This window comes from Labeo rohita, chromosome 2 (assembly GCF_022985175.1).
Source record: "Labeo rohita strain BAU-BD-2019 chromosome 2, IGBB_LRoh.1.0, whole genome shotgun sequence".
NCBI lineage: Eukaryota > Metazoa > Chordata > Actinopteri > Cypriniformes > Cyprinidae > Labeo > Labeo rohita.
The window spans coordinates 7,418,816-7,441,722 of record NC_066870.1 but is presented as its reverse complement, the minus strand read 5'-3'; the positions used below and the strand labels follow the sequence as shown (position 1 = coordinate 7,441,722).

The 22,907-nt window shown below is 33.3% G+C and overlaps 1 protein-coding gene across 2 annotated transcripts in view; it reads left to right on the top strand.

The window, feature by feature from the left end:
• The first annotated feature begins 584 nt into the window (after positions 1-584).
• pls1 (plastin 1 (I isoform)) overlaps positions 585-22,907 on the top strand; it is a 35,989-nt gene continuing 13,666 nt past the window's right edge. The window contains exons 1-9 of one of the 2 annotated variants that reach the window (XM_051133210.1): positions 585-856; positions 9,565-9,672; positions 9,924-10,084; positions 10,190-10,319; positions 12,037-12,169; positions 12,254-12,335; positions 13,571-13,736; positions 13,910-14,052; positions 17,100-17,195. In XM_051133210.1, the coding sequence (XP_050989167.1) occupies positions 787-856; positions 9,565-9,672; positions 9,924-10,084; positions 10,190-10,319; positions 12,037-12,169; positions 12,254-12,335; positions 13,571-13,736; positions 13,910-14,052; positions 17,100-17,195 (1,089 nt within the window). In that variant the 5' untranslated portion in view covers positions 585-786. Of the gene's footprint in view, positions 857-8,271; positions 8,472-9,564; positions 9,673-9,923; positions 10,085-10,189; positions 10,320-12,036; positions 12,170-12,253; positions 12,336-13,570; positions 13,737-13,909; positions 14,053-17,099; positions 17,196-22,907 lie in introns of those variants that run through there. The other variant, XM_051133221.1, reaches the window with a different exon arrangement.

Below are 22,907 nucleotides of genomic sequence, written 5' to 3'. Positions count from 1 at the left end.
CATTAAATTGTTTAATTATTTAAATATATTTACATGCATTATGCATTTTATTATATATATATATATATATATATATATAATTCTATAATATTAATATTAATCTGAGTATAGAATGTTTTAAATTCAAGTTTTTAGACTGTATTTGTTACTTGCGTCTCTGGGCTGATCTTGGTGGGGTTTCCTGGATTAAAAACCGAGTATTAAAACACAGAATCCTTGGGATTAATATAATTGGAAGCAGAATTTTGTTACATAACTCAAGAACAATGACATAGTGAGAGTTAATTCACGACAAAGCACAACCAGTGCCTGCTCTGGTGCTATTCTTTGTAGTTAGCGCCACCTGCTGTTTATTCCTCTCGCCGTTCCCTTGCTATATTCAAACTCCCACACATTTAGGAATGATTTAGATTTATAAAATAAGGTTGGTATAGAAAAGGTGCTATTATTCACTCTCTCACATATGTGTTTGTGAGGGGGATTAGGATAATACAGTAGACAGACCGTTGCAGCAGCGCATTAGGCTGGAGTCCTGCCATATTGTGAAGCAAGTCATTGCTTCAACCCACTCAAAAAAAGTGGCATTGTGTTGAAATATTTTTGCACAGAAGGATTGAACACTAGTCTAGGTGATGCAGTCTTGTTTTCCTCTCTTTATTTCTCTGTTATTCTCTTTCATGGTGCTGTCCTCACCAGTAGCTGTCCATTCATTCGTCATGATTAGTATGTGATCTTCCAGATACCTTTTTGTGTGTGTTTTCAGTTGTATAGACTTGCATTAGAATCATGGCGCTAATCACAAGAGGACTCCACAGGGTATTTTTCTGGACCAAGAGACCAAATGGCTCATTTACAGGTAAGAGTCATGGCTGTTTTGAATTGTAATTTAAGTTTTTTGACTGATTATGTAACTGTTTTGTAATTTTCCCCCCACTGATGCATTTACTAAAACTCTGTGTGGCTAAAGGCCATTATAAATTCTTTCCATACATGTATCACAGGGTATTAGAGTTATACTGTAATCTGATATGATGCTGCTTACTGGCAAGGAAAATTGTCTGTCATACAGGCCTGTTTGCTGATGTAGCCCCATTATGTTAGTCCCCAAAATAAATAAATAAATAAATAAATAAATAAGCAAGTAAACAACCACATGATGGTAGTTTGTAAATAATAATATTATTATTATTATTATTATTATTATTATTATTTTAATCAATATATTTATTATTTTCACATCAACCATTGACAGAATCAGTTCAATATACATGTAAACATACTTTTCTGACCACCCTTCACCCCAGTCCCACCCTCACTAGACAGAACACTTAAATGGACATTATTGTGAGGCATTGACCTGATGTGTAAAATAAGAAGAGAGAAATAAATAAATAAACAATGACAGTGATAATAAATAAAAGATTAAAGTAAAGAAGAGTTACATTATCACATCAGCTTTGTCAGTCAATGTAACATCCAAATTATTTATGTATTCAATAAATTTGCCCCAAATCTTTTCAAACATTGATGACTTTTTTTTTTTTTTAGATTAAACATTATTTTTTCAACAGGAACATATATTATTATTATTATTGTTGTTGTTGTTGTTGACCCAGTTACCTTCACTATTCCTTGCCAGTGGCAGCATAAGTGTTGTTGTTGTTTTTTTGTTGTTGTTTTTTTAAATAAAATACAAGAATAAAATAAGATTGTTTTAGAAATAATTGTTCATACTACTACTATTATTACTACTACTACTACTAATAATAATAATGTAATTACACAAATGATGTATAAATAATTACAGTGTATACTACTATTACTACAACTGTTGTTGTTACCTAGCATCTCATTATTATTTATAACACAGTCTCATTGTGCCTTAATGAAACAACTCTGTTTAACACAAACATTTAAAAAATGGTTTGGGCAAATTATGTAATAACAGTTAAAGATTTATTGTTGTCATTATTATTATTATTAGTAGTAGTAGTAGTAGTAATATTGACCTAATTACCTTTACTATTCCTTGCCAGTGGCAGCATACGTGTAGTTTTTTATAAAATAAAATACAAGAATAAAATGAGACTGTTTTACAAATGATTGTTGATACTACTACTACAACTACTACTACTACTACTAATAATAATTTATATAAATCATGTATAAATAGTTACAGTGCCCTCCACTAATATTGGCACCCTTGGTAAATATGAGCAAAGGTGGCTGTAAGAATAAAACTGCATTGTTTATCCTTTTAATCTTTCATTCAAAAAAATCACAATATTCTAACCTATCATTTAAGTAAAACCATGGAAAGTAGGGGGAAAATCTCTTTATGTCCTTTATTCAAGATAACAGCTCTGTGTTTTCTTCTGTAATGCCTGAAGAGTTTGGAGAACACGTGACAAGAGATCAGAGACCATTCCTTCATACAGAAACTCTTCAGATCCTTTAGTTTCCCAGCTCCATGCTGGTGCTTCTTCTCTTCAGTTCACCTCACGCATTTTCTATAGGGTTCAGGTCAGGCAGCTGGAACGGCCATGGCAGAAGCTTCATTTTATGCTCAGTGACACATTTTTGTGTTGATTTTGATGCTTGATTTGGATCACTGTCCTGATGGAAGATCCAACCACAGCTCATTATAGAACTTCTAACAGATGCAGTCAGGTTTACATGTTTTTATCTGTTGGTATTTGCTAGAATCCATGATGTCATGTATCTGAACAAGATGTCCAGGACCTCTGGCAGGAAAATAAGCCCACAACATTAAAGATCCAGCAGTATATTTAACCGTGGGCATGGGGTACTTTTTGTACCAAACCTATCTTGAGTGTTTGCTGCCAGAAAGCTCTTTTTTTTAGTTTCATCTGACCACAGAAGCCATTCCCATTTGAAATTCAAGTTGTGTCTGACAACTGAATATGCTGGAGTTTGTTTTTGGATGAGCAAGGAGGATTTTTCTTAAAACCCTCCTGAACAACATGTGGTGACGTAGGGGCTGTTTGAATTTTTTATTTTTTTTTAGTCTTTTGGCCCCAAGACTCAACTAATCTCTGCAATTCTCCTACTGTGATCCTTGGAGAGTCTTTGGACATTTAAACTCTCCTCCTCACCATGCATTAGGACAATATAGACACACATCCTTTTCCAGGCAGATTTGTAACATCTTTAGTTGATTGGAATTCTCAATTATTGTCCTAATGATGGAAATTGGGATTTTCAATGCTTTAGCTCTTTTCTTACAGCCACTTTCTATTTTGTGAAGCTCAACAATCTTAAGGAAATTTGGCATTTGTGCTCCTCATATTAATAATCCTGTGAAACAGGAAGTTATTGCTGGACAATATCATACTCCTAGTCATTCTAGTGTGCTAAATAAATGCAAATATGAATGGGAATATACTTCAGAGATATTTTACTCATAACGTAAGTTTCCCCCCACTTTTAATTGTTTTACTTCAATGAAAGGTTAGCATTTTGTGAATTTTTTGAATGTAAAATCATGAACATAAACAAAGCAGATTTATTTTCATAGCCGTCTTTGCTCATATTTACCAAGGGTGCCAATATTAGTGGAGGGCACTGTATAGTGTATACTACTATTTAGGGCTGTCAACGATTAATCGCGATTAATCGCATACAAAATAAAAGTTTAAGTTTGCCTAATATTTGTGTGTGTACTGTGTATAATTATTATGTATATATAAATACAAACACATTCATGTATATATTTAAGAAATATTTACAAGCATATGTATTTATTATAATTTTTATATCATTTATATTATATATAAATAAAATCATTTTGTATATTAATAACATATTTCTTATATATATACACATTAATTTGTGTGTATTTATATATACATAATAATTGCACACAGTACACACACATATATTAGGCAAACTTAAACTTTTATTTTGTAATCGCGATTAATCGTTGACAGCCCTACTACTATTACTAATATCAATAACATATATGTATTTACAACATATATATGTTTTATTTTTAAGTATTACAGTGCTTGTGATATTATTATTATTATTATTATTATTATTACGTTTATTACTACTACAACTAATATTATTCATAGTAGTGTTATAAAACTATAATAATAATAATAATAATAATACATTTTTATTTAATTATATAAATTACATTATTATTATTGTTATTATTATTACATGTTTATTACCACTATTATAAAAGTAGTAATAAATGTGTAATAATAATAATAACAACCATTTATACATTATACTATTAGATGTTTATTACTACTACTATTAATATTATTCATAGTAATTTCATAAAACAACAACAACAACAACACCAATAATAATAATACATTTTTATTTATATTAATTACATTATTATGTTATTATAATTATTACAATTATTATTCTAATAGTAGTAATACATATGTAATAATAATAACAATAATAATAATATACAGGATTTATTTATGTTAATTACATGATGATGATTATTATTATTATACATTTTTTAAATACTCAATGTAATAATCATTTAATAATAATAATAATAATAATAATAATAACAACATTGTAGTACTTATAAATAAAAATAATTATGTTGTACATACAAATTTGTTATTGTTATTAGTAGAAGTAGCAGTATCAACAATAATTTGCAAAACAGTCTCACTTTATTCTTATATTTTATTTCATAAAATAGACACTTGCTTATGCTGCCACTCTCAAAGAATAGTGAAGTCACTATTAGGTCAGTAATAATAATAATAATAATAGTAATAATAATAATAATAACAACAATAACAACAATAATAATAATTATTATTATTGTTATTATTATTATTATTATTATTACATAATTATTAACTATTAATTATGTCTAAATAGTTATTATCATTATTGCAGGCCCGTAGCCAGGGTGGGGGGGGGGCTGTAACTGAAATGTTTTAATAAACAAGTGTTCTTTTAAATAACAACACACTTTTTAAATTTGGGGACGGAAAGACAAGAATTGCGTTATGGATTAAATAGTCATTTGAAGCTCGCCACACGGACCGTTTATCCGCTTGGATCACAGTTTAAACAGCAGCAGAGCGCAAGTTTACTAGAGCAGAATGCATTTACTCGTGAGCACTAAACAGCGCCGTAAGATCCAGAGTGAAGCGCTTGAATTCGGTGAAGAACAAAATGACATGGCGATTTAAACAGATGAAACAGCGCCGACAAACAGGAGAAACACTGTGCGCAACAATAGTCAGAATCATTTAATATGTATTATTTTTACTGTAACACTGACTGCACTATGGTATTACAGCAGAATTGTGGGACATATCGAACTGTGTTATATTATTATGTAGACATGTATTAAATCTGTTAAAGGAGTAATAGAATATAATTACAGTATTACAGTAAAGTTTGTGCATTTATACTAAGACCACTGTTCTTCATACAAATACCCAGAAGCCATGTAGTTCATTTTTATACCACGGTATGGAGGTAAATAATTATTATTAATAATTTCATCATACAAAAATAAGGTTGCTACAATTTTTACAGATGTTACTGTTTTTGATACTGAACATTATCTGAGCTGTAAATCAGGACATCAGTTTAATATATTACTAGACATCTTGCTTATTCCATATTAATTCTATTTCTGCAGGTCTTTAAAAAAGTAACAAAAAGCTTTAAATTTGATTTAAAAAAAAAAACCCTGCATAAAATTTCTTCCTTGATATTTGTATTTTGAAAAGGAGGAAAGACTGCATAGGGCTCAGAGGTTGAAAGGGGCCCAGGGGCTCAGAAAACTCAGTGGAAGGGTGTAGCATAGGTCAAGGAAGAACACAGTATATTCTGACCAGGGGCAGTTCTAACCTTTTTTTCAGACTGTCATCAACTTTTATTGCATTGCACAATGAACATGGGTTGGATTTCTTACTTTTGAGTTCTTAAAATGCACCAAATTAATGAATTTCACTTTAAAATGTATAAAATTTTCTCCTGGGAGGGCATGCCCCCAGACCCTCCTGCAGGGACACGCGTCCACCCACCATTTGTATAAGTGTCAGTATAAAGAATCTGTGAATTTATTTCATTAAAAATGCCATTCATTTAACTAACTGACTTATTGCTTTAGGTATTTGTGTATATTTACTGAACAAGGCGATATCTTGTAGTAAATACATTTGGTGAATCAAAAAATCATGCTTATTAGGATACCAGCAGACATGATAATACAGCACAAATTGGTGCATGAGTAGTCACCAAAATGAAGTATTTGAACCTCATAGTTAAATACAAAATGGTTGGGAACAGAAAAAGGTCCACTTTTTTTAAAAAAAAAGAACCCCCCCCCCTTCCGCTAGGCTGGCTACAGGCCTGTATTATTGTAGTAGTGTTATTATAGTAGTACTATAATAATAAGAATAAGAATAATAACAATATAGTAATTTATATACATAATATATAAATAGTTATTATTATTATTATTATTATTATTATTATTTAATTGTATGTTTTATTCTTATAATTATAATGACCAAGAATTATTTGCAAAATGTTCTCAGTTTGTCTCACCGTAATAAAACAGCTCTATTAAACACAATTAGAAAATGGAAAATGCAACTAGTTTAAGCAGTGGTTGTAACATTCTTGTTCAAGGTGTTTGTTTCCATTGGACTCTTGGCTCACTCTATAATGTTTTGTTGGTATCCACCGAGGCCTTTTATGGCTCTGTAATGGATCATACAGGGGACCTTCATAACATGCATAACCACTGAAGTAACATTTTATTAAACTATGGGTAACTATGAGTAACTAGGGGTGACATCCTTAACCTACAGTATATCCTGCAGCCAGGACCTTAGAAATGTGGTAACTGATCCTCTTCTCAGAGCAATCAATAATGCAGGTGGCAACCCATAGGCTGATGAGTCTCTTAAAGGAGTGAGCGCAGTATTGGGTATCAGTGAAATGCGCTTGGGCCCTGAAACTGCTGCTCTTCAATTCATTTGAAGTCATCCAAAAATATTTTTTAAAAGATCTTTTTAACTAAGTAGAACAGAATCTGCATTGCTTCTTTATTATGGATTGTTCAAAGCTCTTTTAGTGCCTGGCAACAGTTGCCTGGATCTCTTTACAGGAACAGGAAGTGAGAAGATTGTTAAGTGGTAAGTTATATAATATGTGTTTCTTTAAGAGTTTGTATCACTGACTCACCTTGAATAAGTGTGTTACCACCCATGATGACTTTTTATTCTCCTGGAAAGATTCTTTTGGCTGTTCTTCTAAAATTACATTATTTTTTTTATTTTATTTTTTTTCCCGTTTTCTGTGCTAATGTGTACGAGTTATCATACTGCTTACATCATCTGTGTTCACTTATGAAGTAATTAACCCCATGATAACGTTACATTAAAAAATGTTTAAATTTAAATTATATAATAATATTTTTATGAGTGTTTTTTTTTTTTTTTTTTCAAAGTTCAAAGTGGTCAAAGTCTAATGAATTTATATTGCTGATTAAGACTTTGGCAACTTTGAATTGATTTTTAAATTTATGACAAACATTTTATTTTATTTTATTTTGCACTGATGCTACATTTTGTAGCCTTTTTCCATCTACACTTAAATTATTTGTAGTGGATTTTTATAGTGGTTCAATTATGAAATGAAGTTGTACTTAGGTTTCTTTGCATCACACAATTTGCTAATGCTGTATTGTTTAGGGTCATGCCTAAAACATGAAGGTCTGCTGTCAAACATCTGTTAGCTGAGGTTTCTTGTTCCGTCTCCAGTGAGTCAAACAGCTCCGACGAGACGCTACGCAGAATACTATTGTCCAGCTCGTTCTTTTGTTTTATGGAAGGTGTTCCCTTCCTTCCAATCATCGTTTCTGCTGATAAGGTCTGATTACGAGGCTATCATGAGTGTCTCCTGTACTGTGTCGCTGTACTTTCGTTCTGCTTCTGTATCTAGTTATATCACCAATTAAACAGATCAATTCACATAAATCAAAGACGCCTTTATAGATTATTTGAGTTCAAGGGTGTGTTTGTGTGTGCGCATTACGCACAGCGTCAAGCTAGTTACATGAGCTTTGATAACCGAACCAGTGAAATGTGAAGCCGTCTTGTTAGGTCACCAAGTTATTGACAAGTGTCAAGCGAATGAGGCGTGGTATAAAGTGTACTCACGTGTCACAGCTAAAGTACAAATACCAAATGTCTTGACAGCTTCAGCTGACCCAGCGTTCGGTTGGGCGTTAAACGTTAACTCCAGATCTGTGTTAGTACGAAGCCATCGCCTTTAATAGACATCACGGGCCAAAGGTCTTTTACCTTACCTAACGCTATCTTCACAAGCTCCACACATGCTGTGGGAGAGGACACGAGACACTGTCAAGCACTCGGTTGGAATATTTGCATCATTTGGAGGTTAATCTCAAGTTGAGGTGAAGGACGTTTTGGAGAAAGGTATCGTTTTCATGTGATATAACTGCAGCATTCATTACGCTTTGATTTCACTGTCTTATCTTATTGAAACATGCTGATTTATTATTATGCGTTCATTAGCTTTTGTTTTGGAATATACTGTTTATTCACTAATATTTCTGTGATTGATGATTGAAGACTTGTATCTGCGGATCTCATAGGAAATAATGCTGGGGTGTTGACATGTCCTGTGGAGTGACATGCTAGACTTCATAGCATTTTGCTAATTCTCTTAAAGTTTTTTTTTTTTTCCTGTAGCTTTTATGTTGTCATGTTATTTGATAAGGTACATGGAATATTTCTAATTTTAAAAATTCATTTATCACACCTCACACCATTTAAAATGAGCAAGTAAAAGCAAAGGGTGATTATTAATTAATTAAAAAACAATGCTGATTTAAAAACATTTTGCAAAAAAAAAAAAATAAATAAATAAAAAAAAAAAAAAAAAAAAAAAAAAAAAAAAAATATATATATATATATATATATATATATATGTGTGTATATATATATAGTAGTAACAATTATTTCTTAAAAATATGAATGTTTTATTAATACTTCATTAAACTAATTAAAAGTGAAAGTAAAAAAAAAAAAATGACAAAAGATTCAAGTAAATGCTTTTTTTTTTTTACTTCAAAAAAATCTGTTATTATTAATTATAATATGAAATATTTCCTGAGCAGTAAATCAGCATTTACAATGATTTCAGAAGGATCATGTGATACTGAAGACTGGAGTAATGATGCTAAAAATTCAGTTTTGCATCTGAGGAATAAATTACAATTTAATATATATTAAAATAGAAAACAGTTATTTTAAATTGTAAAAATATTTCACAATATTTAGGTTTTTACTGTATTTTTAACTAAACAATTATTAAAAAAAGATATATATATATATATATATTACCAACCCCACCCTTTTGGATGGTAGCATATGCCAACTGTCAAACTACATTTCGTGAAGCGTTTTTACCAGTTGTGTCCACCATGGATTTGCTTATCATAGAGATACAGCAGTGGGCAAACAGGGTATATTGCACACAAACTCTCTATGTTGACCGTTTTGGCAGGTCTTTTGCATGGTGAGAGGTGCTGCGAGGAGAACAGCATGGAGACCAACGTGACACAGATCTCCAGAGAAGATCTGGAGGACCTGAGAGAGGCTTTCAACAAAATTGGTCAGTTAAATTCTGTCTGAATCTCACAGTAAGTTTAGTGAACTGTTCTTTAGAACGTGATCGCATCACCTGACTTAGTGCTTGTGTAGTGTCAAACATTACCAAAGACTGGAATAACTGACTACGTACAATGTCTTTTTTATGGCTGATCGTTGACAATTCTACACACATAATTGAAGAAGTATTATGTCAAACGTTTGCTGCAAGAATGAATAACTGTCATTGCAAACTGTCTTTGTCTTTCTTTGTAGATATTGATAACAGCGGCTATGTAAGTGATTTTGAACTTCAAGAGCTTTTTCGACATGCCAGTTTTCACCTTCCCGGATACAAGGTACGGGAGATCGTGGAGAAGTTCATGGCAGCTGACACCAGCAAAGATGAGAAGATCAGTTTTGAAGAGTTTGTTGCAGTAAGCCTGACTATGTGTTTTTGTATTATGTTAAAATGGGTGAAGTGCCTGATTTGATAATAATGTCACGTACTTTCAAAGCTAAGATCTTACTTCATTCTTCAGATGTACCAAGAGCTAAGAAGCAAAGAGGTGAGAGAAACTTTCCGCAAGTGTATCTCCAGGCGGGATGGGATTCGTTCGTTTGGAGGAACGTCAAGGATCTCCAGTGAAGGAACTCAGCATTCTTACTCAGGTGGTGCCGTTTACATCCCCTAGGCAGTCAAAATGAAACAATAATATGCTTTAGTGATGTTCTTAAAGCGACAGTTCATCCAAAAAATCATAACTCACCCTCATGTCATTCCAAAATTCATAAGTACGTAATTTGTCTTCAAGACACAAATTAATATATTTTTGATGAAATCCAAGAGCTTTTTGACCCTGCATGGACAGCAACACAACTACTACATTCAAGGCCCAGAAAGCTAGTAAGGACATTGTTAAAGGAGTCATCAGATGCCCATTTTCCACAAGTTGATATGATTCTTTAGGGTCTTGATGAAAAGTCGATAATATACTTTGATTAAAAATTCTCAATGGTTGTGTAAAACAACACCCTTTTTACCTTGTCAAAATGAGCTCTGCAAAAATCATCCCATTCTGAGGGATTGTTCCTTTAAATGCAAATGAGCTCTGCTCGCCCCGCCCCTCTCTTCTCTCTGTGGAGTGACGAGTCTGTTTACTTTAGCCGCATTTAGCTGCGTTTAGCCGCTAAACTTGCTAACTAGCACATTATTAGGAAAGGCGATCGCAAAGATTCATAAAAAACCCTTATACTCACTTCTGCTGTAAGTGAAGCTGGATCACGAATGATTAGTGCGAACATAGATGGATATATGTAGATCGGAAGGTGCATTTCATTCACAAACAAACGTAATCTACTGCATCTTCAGCAGCTCAGATGTCGCGAGTAAATGACGACCACTATGTTCATTATGACATCCAGCAACAGAACACCTAAATCGCTCAGTCGGAGATATTCTTGTCTAACTTACATCCCTGCTCCGGCATCGAAACAGTGGAGGTCGGACTGTGACAGCTGATCTGAGGTAAGATGCTCATGTCAATCAACTATCGTGGGAACGGCCTCTGTTCGGTGTGATGCCACATTGACAGGCATCTGAGAATGGCTCGATTTGAAAAGGGGATATTATTTTTACAGATTAATTAAAAACCACTGCATGGATTTTTATCGTTATAGGGTAGATTTGTACATACACTGCCAACACACATTGATCCGATGCCCCTTTTAAAATTGTCCATGTGACGTTAGTGGTTCAACTGTAATTTTACGAAGCTACGAGAATACTTTTTGTGCACAAAAAGTATTTTTGTTGTTTCATAACATTACAGTTGAACCACTGATGTCCCATGGACTGTTTTAATGATGTCCTTACAACCTTTTTGAGATTTGAGCATGTCAGTTGCGCTGCTGTTTATTCACAGTCAGAAAGCTCTCGGATTTCATCAAAAATATCTTAATTTGTGTTCAAAGATGAATGAAGTTCTTACGAGTTTGACATGGAATGACATGGGGGTGAGTAATTAATGACAGAACTGTAATTTTTAATGCACATTTTTTGGATATTATGAAGAAACAAGTATTCATTCATGAGAATGCAATAACTTGCTCTTGTCTCCACCTCTGTTCTGCTATGTAATGCCCCACTTTCACCATCCAATGAATTCCTGCGTTATAAAATCAAGTCCAGCTCTACATATTTTCATATTAAATATCCTGTTTCACTTGGAAATGCTTATAAATAGCCTCTGAGTAAGTCTTGTTGTACTTGAGCACTGCTTCAGAAGAGTCAAAACCTATTTGAAACAGGATTTGTCAATGAATGACCCTTGACACATGTAGACCAAATGTATTTTTGCTAATGTTTTGTTTTTGAAACCATTCTCAGATGAAGAAAAAGTGGCCTTTGTGAACTGGGTCAATAAGGCCTTGAGAGATGATCCTGACTGCAAGCATCTGATCCCAATGGACCCGGAGACTGACAGTTTATTCAAATCCGTGAAAGATGGAATATTGCTGTGGTAATATAAGAATAACTGTGTAATGTTTGTCACGTTTAATGCACAGAGTTCATGTTTAATGACCTTTTGGCCGTCTCTTTACAGCAAAATGATCAACCTCTCACAGCCTGACACCATTGATGAGCGGGTCATCAACACAAAGAAATGCACTCCATTTACAATGACGGTAAGCACTTTCACCTTTGAAACCCAACAGTGAGTGACATCAAAATGTAGATCTTTGAATAACTCAATTAATGGGTGGATCTCTCTCTCTCTCACACACACACACACACACACACACAAAGAGAGACTTGTACAGGGCACATTTTAAATCCAAAAAGGAAATAGTATTTTGCTTCAAAATGCATAAAGAATAGTCTGTGCAAATGATATTTAGACATTACAATAATGAGAATTTGTACAGACAGGTTATTTAATGTGCAGTTTGTGACGTGAAAATGGCACAACTCTGAAAAGATGATTTCTTTTGTTTCTTTTCAGAGCACATTTGTCTTTATTTAAAATATTGAAATATATTCAATACTTTCTATTTTATTTATTTATATAAATATAACCTAGACATGTTCTTAAGCAGTTTTGTAAGATAACCTTGTTATGCATTTTTATCTTTCTTTTATATTGCTGTGTGCTGTTAGATAACACTAAGAATGATAGCTATGTAGATATCACTATATCATAGTATATCATTATAGATATAACTACATAGATATAATGCTAGCATAAGCATCCACATCAGATGTTATATTTGTCATTACTGTATAAATGTAATGCAAATATAATTTATTTTTTCAGCATTGCAATAATAAGAAGCACATTTTTACATTACTATAATGAGAATTTGTGTGGAAAAGCAGTGTTTGTCACAACACAAGTTTCTTTTTTGTACACATTTTAAATTAAAAATATTTAAATATATTTCCTAACTTATTTATGAATAAATATTGTCTTTCGAATAAAAAATGTGTGGATTAGAGACCAATATTTTGACGACAAATGTGACCCTGGACCAAAACCAGTCATAAAAGTGTTTTTTTTTTTCTTTTTTAATTGAGCTTTATGCATCACCTGAAAGCTGAATAAATAAGCTTTTTATTCATGTATTGTTTGTTAGGATAGGACAATATGGCTGAGATACAACTGAATCTGAGGGGGTAAAAAAATCAAAATATTGAGAAAATCGCCTTTAAAGTTGTCCAAATGAAGTTTTTAGCAATGCGTATCACTCAGAAATTAAGTTTTGATATATTTATGGTTGGAAATTTACAAAATATCTTCATGAAACGTGATCTTTATTCAATATCCTAAGTTGTATTGTTGGCAATTGCTACAAATATACCCGTGCTACTTATAATTGGTTTTGTGGTCCGGGGTCACAAATACTTCTATTGTTTTATGCAGGAGAATTTGGTGTTGGCTCTTAACTCTGCGTCAGCTATCGGCTGCACGGTAGTCAACATCGATGCTCAGGACATGAAAGCAGGAACGCCTCACCTCGTGCTTGGCCTCCTCTGGCAAATCATAAAAATTGGCCTCTTCGCTGACATTGAGATCTCACGCAATGAAGGTCATTCCCGTGCTGTAATAGTCTAAATTGTGTTTTTTATAATCACAGTGCTGTCCAGTGGGATACTGATTGCTGCTATAAAAAAATAAAAGCATGCATGTACATGAGTGACTGATTTATGCCTCTTAAAAGGGGTTTCAGTAAAATGTGTCTGTGTGTTTATGCCTGTGTAGCTCTAATTGCTTTGCTGGAAGAGTCAGAGGACCTGGACCACCTGATGTCAATGTCCCCTGAGGACCTTTTGCTGAGATGGGTCAACTATCACCTCAAAGCTGCTGGCTGGCAACCAATCAGCAACTTCAGTGATGATATTAAGGTACTTTATAAGCTTCGTCACAGAAGTCATCATTATCAGTTGCTACTGAAAATTTGCATCATTCAATTAAAACTAGGCTTTGGACTGAAGTTTACAATACACCAAATGTACGTATCAAATATATATATTTAGTTTACATACACCAAAATGCAAAATGTTAATTATTTTCCCAAAATAACAGGGATCATACAAAATGTGTTTTTTTTTTTTAAATTTAGTACTGACCTGAATACGATATTTCACATAAAAGATGTTTACATATAGTCCACAAGAGAAAATAATAGTTGAATTTATAATAACCCCATTCAAAAGTTTACATATGCTTGATTCTTAATACTCTGTTGTTGCCTATTTGTTTTTTGTTTTTTGTTTAGTGATAGTTGTTCATGAGTCCCTTGTATGTCCTAAACAGTTACCTGCCCACTGTTCTTCAGAAAAATCCTTCAGGTCCAAAAAATTATTTGGTTTTTCAGCATTTTTGTGTTTTTAAACCCTTTCCAGCAATGACTGTATGACTTTGAGATCCATCTTTTCACAGTAAGGACAACTGAGGGACTCATATGCAGCTATTACAGAAGGTTCAGTTGCTCACTGGTGCTCCAGAAGAAAAAACGATGCGTTTTGAACAGAATGAAGATATGTACGTTTTTCTTATTTTGCCTAAATATCATACTTTTTCATTTAGTACTGCCCTTCAGAAGCTACAGAAGATACTTACATGTTTCCCAGAGGACAAAATAAGTTAAATTTACCCTGATCTTCAAATTCAAAAAGTTTTCACCCCCTGGCTCTTAATGCATTGTGTTTCCTTTTGAAGCATCAATGAGTGTTTAAACCTTTTGTAATAGTTGCATATGAGTCCCTCAGTTGTCCTCAGTGTGAAAAGATGGATCTCAAAATCATACAGTCCTTGTTGGAAAGGGTTCAAATACACAAAAATGCTGAAAAACCAGAGAATTTGTGAGACCTGAAGGATTTTTCAGAAGGACAGCAGGCAGTTTAACTGTTCAGGACAAACAAGGGACTCATGAACAGCGATCACTAAAAAAAATCAAGCGTATATACACTTTTGAACGGGGTAATTTCAAATTCAAGTTTCAACTTTTATTTTCTCTTGTGGACTATATGAAAACGTCTTTTATGTGAAATATCTTATTCAGGTCAGTACTAAATAAATAAATATATATATATATATATATATATATATATATATATATATATATATATATATATATATATATATATATATATATATACACATACAGTCATGTGAAAAAGTTAGGACACCCTATTGAATTCCATGGTTTTCCGTATCAGGACATCATTAAAAAAAACTGGTCCTTTGCTGGTCTTAAAATTTTGAAAATAAATCTTTAGATGAACAACAACACATGAAAAATTGCACCGTGTCATTATTTACTCAACAAAAATAAAGCCAGAATGGAAAAGCCATGTGTGACAAAGTTAGGACACCCTTACTGTTAACATTAGAATTAAGAGGGTAAATAACAGTCAAGCACTGCTATTCAAATACCTTTGATTAACTGATCATCAGCAAGTCTGAGCGCCTCTATAAAAGCATAAGCTTTGGCAGTTTGCTCGTCTAGAGCCTTCAGGTGTGTGTTAACACAATGCCAAGGAGGCAAGACATCAGCCATCTTAGAGAAGCAATTGTTGCTGCCATCAATCTGAGAAGAGTAATACGGCCATTTCCAAACAATCTGAAGTTTATTCACAAGTGGAAGACATTTAAAACAGACACCTCTCCTTCCAAGAGTAGATGTCCCAGAAAATTCACCCTGAGATCAGACCGTGTAAAGCTCAGAAAAATGGCAGACAACCCAAGAACTACACCTCAGACTCTACAGGCCTCAGTTAACATGTTAAATGATAAAGTTCATGACAATACCATTAGAAAAATATGGGACAAAAATGGCATGTTTGGAAGGCTTGGCAGAAGAAAGCCTCTTCTATCTAAAAAAACCCCACTGCAGCACAGTTTAGGTCTGCAAAGTTGCATCTGAACAAAACACAAGTCTTCTAGAATAATGTCCTTTGAACAGATGAGACCGAAGTGGAGATGTTTGGCCATAATGCACAGCGCCAAGATTGGTGAAAACCTAAAGAGCATATCAGCACAAACACCTCATACCAAAAGACAAGCATGCTGAAGGAGGGCTGATAATTTTGGGTTTGTTTTGTGGCCACAGGACCTGGGCACCTCACAGTCATTGAGCTGGCTATGAACTCCTCTGTATATCAAAGTATTCTACAGTCAAATGCAAGGGCATCTGTCCGACGTCTAAAGTTGGGCTAAAATTGGGTCATGCAACAGGACAATGATTCCAAGCACACCAGCAAATCTACAACAGAATAGCTGAAAAGAAAAGAATCAAGGTGTTGCAATAGCCCAGTCTAAGTCCAGATCTCATCCTGACTCAAATGCTGTGGTGAGAGCTGTGCATAAGCAAATGCCCACAAACCTCAATAAACTGGAGCAACGTTGATAAGAAGAGTGGTCCAAATTCCTCCAGAACGATGTGAGAGACTGATGAAGTCACAAAGAAAATGAATGCTTCAAGTTATTGCTGCTCAAAGTGCATCTACAGGCAATTGACTCATAGGGTGTCCTAACTTTGTCACACATGGCCTTACCCTCTTGGCTGTATTTTTCTTAAATAAATAATGACACTGTGTGATATGTCATGTTATGATGTTTATCTGAAAATTTACTTTCCAAATTTTAAGACCTGCCAAGGACCAGATCATTTTTTATTATGTCCTGATACAGAAAACCATGAAATTCAATAGGGTGTCCTAACTTTTTCACATGACTGTATATGTATGTATATTTTTTTTGTTTTTGTTTTCAAATACTGTATGGGTTATATGCTTAGTAAATTAATCACAGGCCTAGATATGAAAGCCTATACGCAGTATAAAAGCCCAGCTTTTGATCTGATCTGACATCAAATCCTTTGAACTGCCATTTCCATGTCAGTTAAGATTGACTTCTATAACTAAACAGAGCCTTTTTCTGCTCTCAGGACTCCAGGGCATATTTCCACCTGCTTAATCAGATCTCGCCTAAAGGAGACGGTGATGACGAGATGAGGATTGACATTGACATGACTGGTTTCAATGTAAGTCATTTTGAATGTTTGGTCAGCGGCCTTTACCTTTTTACTGAGAAAGTCAACATGCTGATATGTTTCCTGTGTCAGTGTTTGTTCCAGCTCTTAATGACATGATGTAGTGCAGATAAGAAATAGGGTGACTTTTTGATACCCAAGAATGTTTGCTAACAAAACAAAGTCAAGGGAAATATGAGAACTAAAGACAACAAGACAAAGACGCAAAGAAAGGGGATCGGATATGAGTGTTGGGTTTGTTTTTGTAAATTGGAATTGGTCAGGTTCTTTCTGACTACATTGTTCTTATTTGTGGTGAAAAAAAATCAATATTACTGTTGCACATATTTTTAATTTAAAATATTGAAATACATTTGATTTTTTATTTTTATTTATTTATTTTTTTGGCGGGGTGAAATATATCCTGGACTTGTTCTTGACCAGTTTTGTGAGATTCACCCTAATCATGGTTGTGTTCCACTTCACTTTTAGACACACTGAAATCCTTTCCACTTTGTGAAGTGGAAGAGGGAAGTTTATATGGTTTATGTGGAGTGAGCCTACTTCATTTTTACACTTCAGACCACTCCATATACCACAATGCAACATGATTGTGACGTCACCGCAGATCACGTTTAATTTTCCCCCACCCCACAAAGCTATAAATTATTTTTTAAATATTTAAAACAGCCTTATATACATAGAATGCTGCATCAAACAAATTTGTAAAGAAAATTAATTTATTAATCTTACATTTGGCCATCGGCCATCTTACTATTCCCTACTGGCAGAGAGCACTATTGACTGACAGTAAAAACCTTGACCTAAAATCACCCGATCTGAAGCGTATGAGTCACACGGAATTATTTTTTCTTCAGATGGTATCTGCAATGTTTATTATCTTTCCAGGCAAGATAAGCATTATATTTAAATCATTTAAGTGGGTGTGTCAGCTGCACACTTGCCGACAGGTAACTGATCCAACACAAAATATTTGTGTTTATTTATGTATTTATGCAGGAAATATTAAATATGTATAGTATCAGAAAATGATTTTAAAATACAATATACTACAATAATAAAACTGTATTGTATACAATACAATAATATTATTACATAATAATAATATTACAATACAAGCTTGTTATAAAGGCTTACCATGCATCATCTTGGAAATAAAGCATCATGTCTTTATGTCAGTAATGTATGTACTTAACATTATTTCTCTGAATAAGTTATGGTGCACATATTTTTTATGTTCTGATTAAGTAACATCTATTTTAGGCTCTTCAAGCTTACACATATTCAATGGTGTTTTACTGGCATTACAGTTTCCATAGAAGTAAAATATATATGTTGTTCAATGAACTATTAATTTAACCAACATTTAAATCTTTAATGGATTCAAAATTAATGCTGTTAATTAAATTATTGTTGAAACATTTGTAAACATTATAGCCTTCTGTACAGTGAATTATTGTACATGGCAAATTAGGGTTTGTACATACAAAGCACAAATCTTTATTCAGATTCCATTAGCACTTTGCCATTTAAAATAAAGGATCTCATCCATCCGATGTTTATCATGATCATCTGATGTATGCTACTATGCAGTTGAGGTCAAAAGTTTACATACACTTTTCAGAATCTGCAAAATGTAATTTTTTTTTTTTTTTTTTTTTTTTTTTTCAAAATAAGAGGGATCATACAAAATGCATTTTATTAGTACTAACCTGAATAAAATATTTCTTGTAAAAGACTTTTACATGTAGTCCAAAAGAGAAAATAATAGTTGAATTTATAAAAATGGCCCCCGTTCAAAACTTTACATACACTTCATTCTTAATACTGTGTTGTTGAATGATCTATAGCTGTTTTTTGTTTAGTGATAGCTGTTCATGAGTCCCTTGTTAGTCCTGAACAGTTAAACTGCCCACTGTTCTTCAAAAAAAATCCTTCAGGTCCCACAATTTTTTTGATTTTCAGCATTTTTGTGTATTTGAACTCTTTCCAACAATGACTGTATGATTTTGGGATCCATCTTTTCACACTGGGGACAACTGAGGGACTCATATGCAGCTATTACAGAAGGTTTAAACACTTACCCCGGGGTGTGAAAATTGAAGATAAGGGTAAATTTAACTTGTTTTGTCTTCTGGGAAGTATCTTCTGTAGCTTCTGAAGGGCAGTACTAAATGAAAAAAAGTATGATATTTAGGCAAAATAATAAAAATGTACACATCTTCATTCTGTTCAAAAGTTTACACTCTGTGAGCATCAGTGAGCGTTTGAAACTTCTGTAATAGTTGCATGTGAGTCCCTCAGTTGTCCTCAGTGTGAAAAGATGGATCTCAAGTTATAGAGTCATTGTTGGAAAGGGTTCAAATACACAGAAATGGTAAAAAACCAAAGAATTTGTTGGACCTGAAGGAATCAAGTGTATGTAAACTTTTCATCATGGAGAAGCCCACTTCCAAAACAAAGATTCACATATAATGTATTCACCCCCCTTGTCATCCAAGATGTTCATGTCTTTCTTTCTTTAGTCGTAAAGAAATTATGTTTTTTGAGGAAGATATTTCAGCCTTTTTCTCCATATAATGGACTGATATGGTGCCCCAATTTTGAACTTCTAAAATGCTTAAATGTGGCTTCAAACAACCCCAAATGCGGTTGTAAACGATCCCAGCCGAGAAAGAACGGTCTTATCTAGCGTAACGATCGGTTATTTTAATAAAAAATAATACAAATTGCTATACTTTTTAATGCCAAACACTCGTCACTGTTTTTGTTCCGGTTCATGACAGTTAGGGTATGTCGAAAATCTCATGTTCTCCCTCAACTTTGAAATCGTCTTATATTGCTGTTTTACCTTTTGTGTTAAGGGTGTTTGATCTTCTTTGGGTTGCGGGTATCCCGGTTTTATATATAAATAAAATACGTCACCAGATTTTAATTGAAAGGATTATTCCCGCTTTCCTTACACACCAGTGCATTAACAAACTCACAAACATCAGTGTGTATAACAAATGTATTTTTTTGCTAGTAATTAATTTAAATGTCTATAACATTATTTTTAAGTGGTTGAAAACACCTAATCTTTGTGATATAGGCTAAAAGCACTGAGCGTGTCTGTTTGGCTCAGCACCAGACAAGGCGCAAAAGCACGTTGGAATTTAGCAGTTTAAATACACCTGTGATTGTCCGCATCGAATGGTTAAAATCAACAAGTTTTGGGGGTTGGAGTGGGTCAAATAGAACCTGAGGTGGTACAAATCAGATTGGAGCGGTACCCTTTGGTTGAAATCGCATTCAATTTAGCTTTTCGCATTTAAAAATCGATTCCAGGGGTAAAGGGGTCGGTCCTTCAGATCATTGCAGAGGGGGGCTTCACGTCGTCATAGGGGGGCTAATACACGGGGTTCAGGGAGAGAAAGTCAAGGCGAGTGTTTGAAATTAAGAAGTATTTAAATTGTATTTTTTTAATGAATATAACTGATTGTTTCGCTAGATAAGACCCTTCTTCCTCAGCTGGGATCGTTTACAACTGCATTTGTGATCATTTGAAGCCGCATTTAAACTGCATTTTGGAAGTCCCAAAATCGGGACACCATATCAGTCCATTATATGGAGAAAAATGCTGAAATGTTTTCCTCAAAAAACATAATTTCTTTATGACTGAAGAAAGAAAGACATGAACATCTTGGATGACGAGGGGGTGAGTACATTATATGTGAATCTTTGTTTTGAAAGTGGACTTCTCCTTTAAACGTCTTTTATGTGAAATATCTTATTCAGGTCAGTACTAGATAAAAAATATCATGCATTTTGTATGATCACTCTTATTTAAAAAAAAAAAAAAAAAAAACATTTTGCAGATTCTGCAAGGTGTATGTAAACTTTTGACCTGAACTGTATATAATAATAACTAATTACATGATTAGGATGTTTACATTTTAAGTATGTACAGGGATACTTCAGATACAGTATAAAAACGCTGACTTTTTAGGTGATGTTTTCTCTGTAAATTTGTACGATTTCCTTATTAGTTAAGTAGAATGTATGGGAATACTAGGGAATACTAATATTGCGGCGTGGTGGCTTCACTTTTATGAAGTCATGAGCAAATCCATTTCTCTGTTATAGATCAGTAGTTCTGCCAGTAGTGGGCACTCATGCAGCGTAATCAATGATGATTATCTAAGTCAGTGAAATGGAGAGATGTTAGCAAAGGAAGGGTGTACAAAACAACAACAACAAAAACCAGAAATGGAACACAGCCCAAGTGTAGTGTTAGTTATGGCAGGTCACATTAGTGAAGCTGACATCAGCTGCCTCTCAGCTGATCCACGTCTACCCATAATAATAAGATGCCTATCACTGCTTCCTTATGTAAGTTCTATTCAGTATTTTTTTACAGCTTATTGCTTTGCTCAGGAGCAAATGACCCTCCTTCATCCCTAGCTCCTCCTCTCATCCACAGTCAGGAGTCGGCATTTGATATTCCTTGTTGAGTCAAACTCTTTATCCTGAAACACACTGTTACATGAAATTATCACTTAGAACAATAATGATATCTGCTTACAATTTTGGTTTTATTTTGCATACTCTAGGCGGTTATTGCTGCTCTCCCTGCTTCTATTCATACGTGGCTGCATGGATGGACAGGGAGTGTTTAGCCAGAGCAAAACCATACTGCCAGTTCAAACTGTATGCTAACTGTCAATCATCTTTGATGATAATTAGGGGTCCTGACAGAAATATAGTTCATTTATCTTTATTGACTTTAAGACCTGCTATAGCTATATAGATAACACTAACTATCCATATCACTGCATGATAATCTTCTGTTTATCAGAAACACTCTGCAACTTCGTCATCTATCATTTTAAATGGGTCAAATAGAATTATTTGTGGTGCAAAATTCACTACTATTGCACTATTATTTCAAAACCCTTAAGCCTATGTAATTAAACTCATCATAAATCGTTAGTGCTACACACATAAATGATACCCCAAAATATCATCAAGAACATATTGTCACATTTTACTTCACAAAAAAAAAAAAAAATAAAATAAAATAAAATAAAATATATAAAAAATTGTGGAAATTTGTGGAAAAAAATGTGGAATTATTTTCATGATAATTGACCACATTAATACTATAATAATACTCATCATAATGCATTTATTTATTTATTTTTTTTTTTACAGTTATTCTTAAAGGTGATTCTCATTACTATTGACACCCCAAATTATGCGGCTTATTGAATTTACTCTAAAACTGGTAAAATTTAATTTATTTTATTTTATTTTATTTTATTTTAATAATTTAATTTAATTTAATTTAATTTAATTTATTTTTTTCCAACATTTCTCACTTTCATTTACTTTAACTTGATATATTAAACTAAACTAAACTAAACTTTAATAACTTTAACTTAGTTGAAATAAATATGAAATAAAACTTATAAAAATGAAATAAAACTATATAGACATTAAAAACTAAATTAAACTAAAAACTATATATATATATATATATATACAGTGGTGTGAAAAACTATTTGCCCCCTTCCTGATTTCTTATTCTTTTTCATGTTTGTCACACAAAATGTTTCTGATCATCAAACACATTTAACTCTTAGTCAAAGATAACACAAGTAAACACAAAATGCAGTTTTTAAATGATGGTTTTTATTATTTAGGGAGAAAAAAAATCCAAAC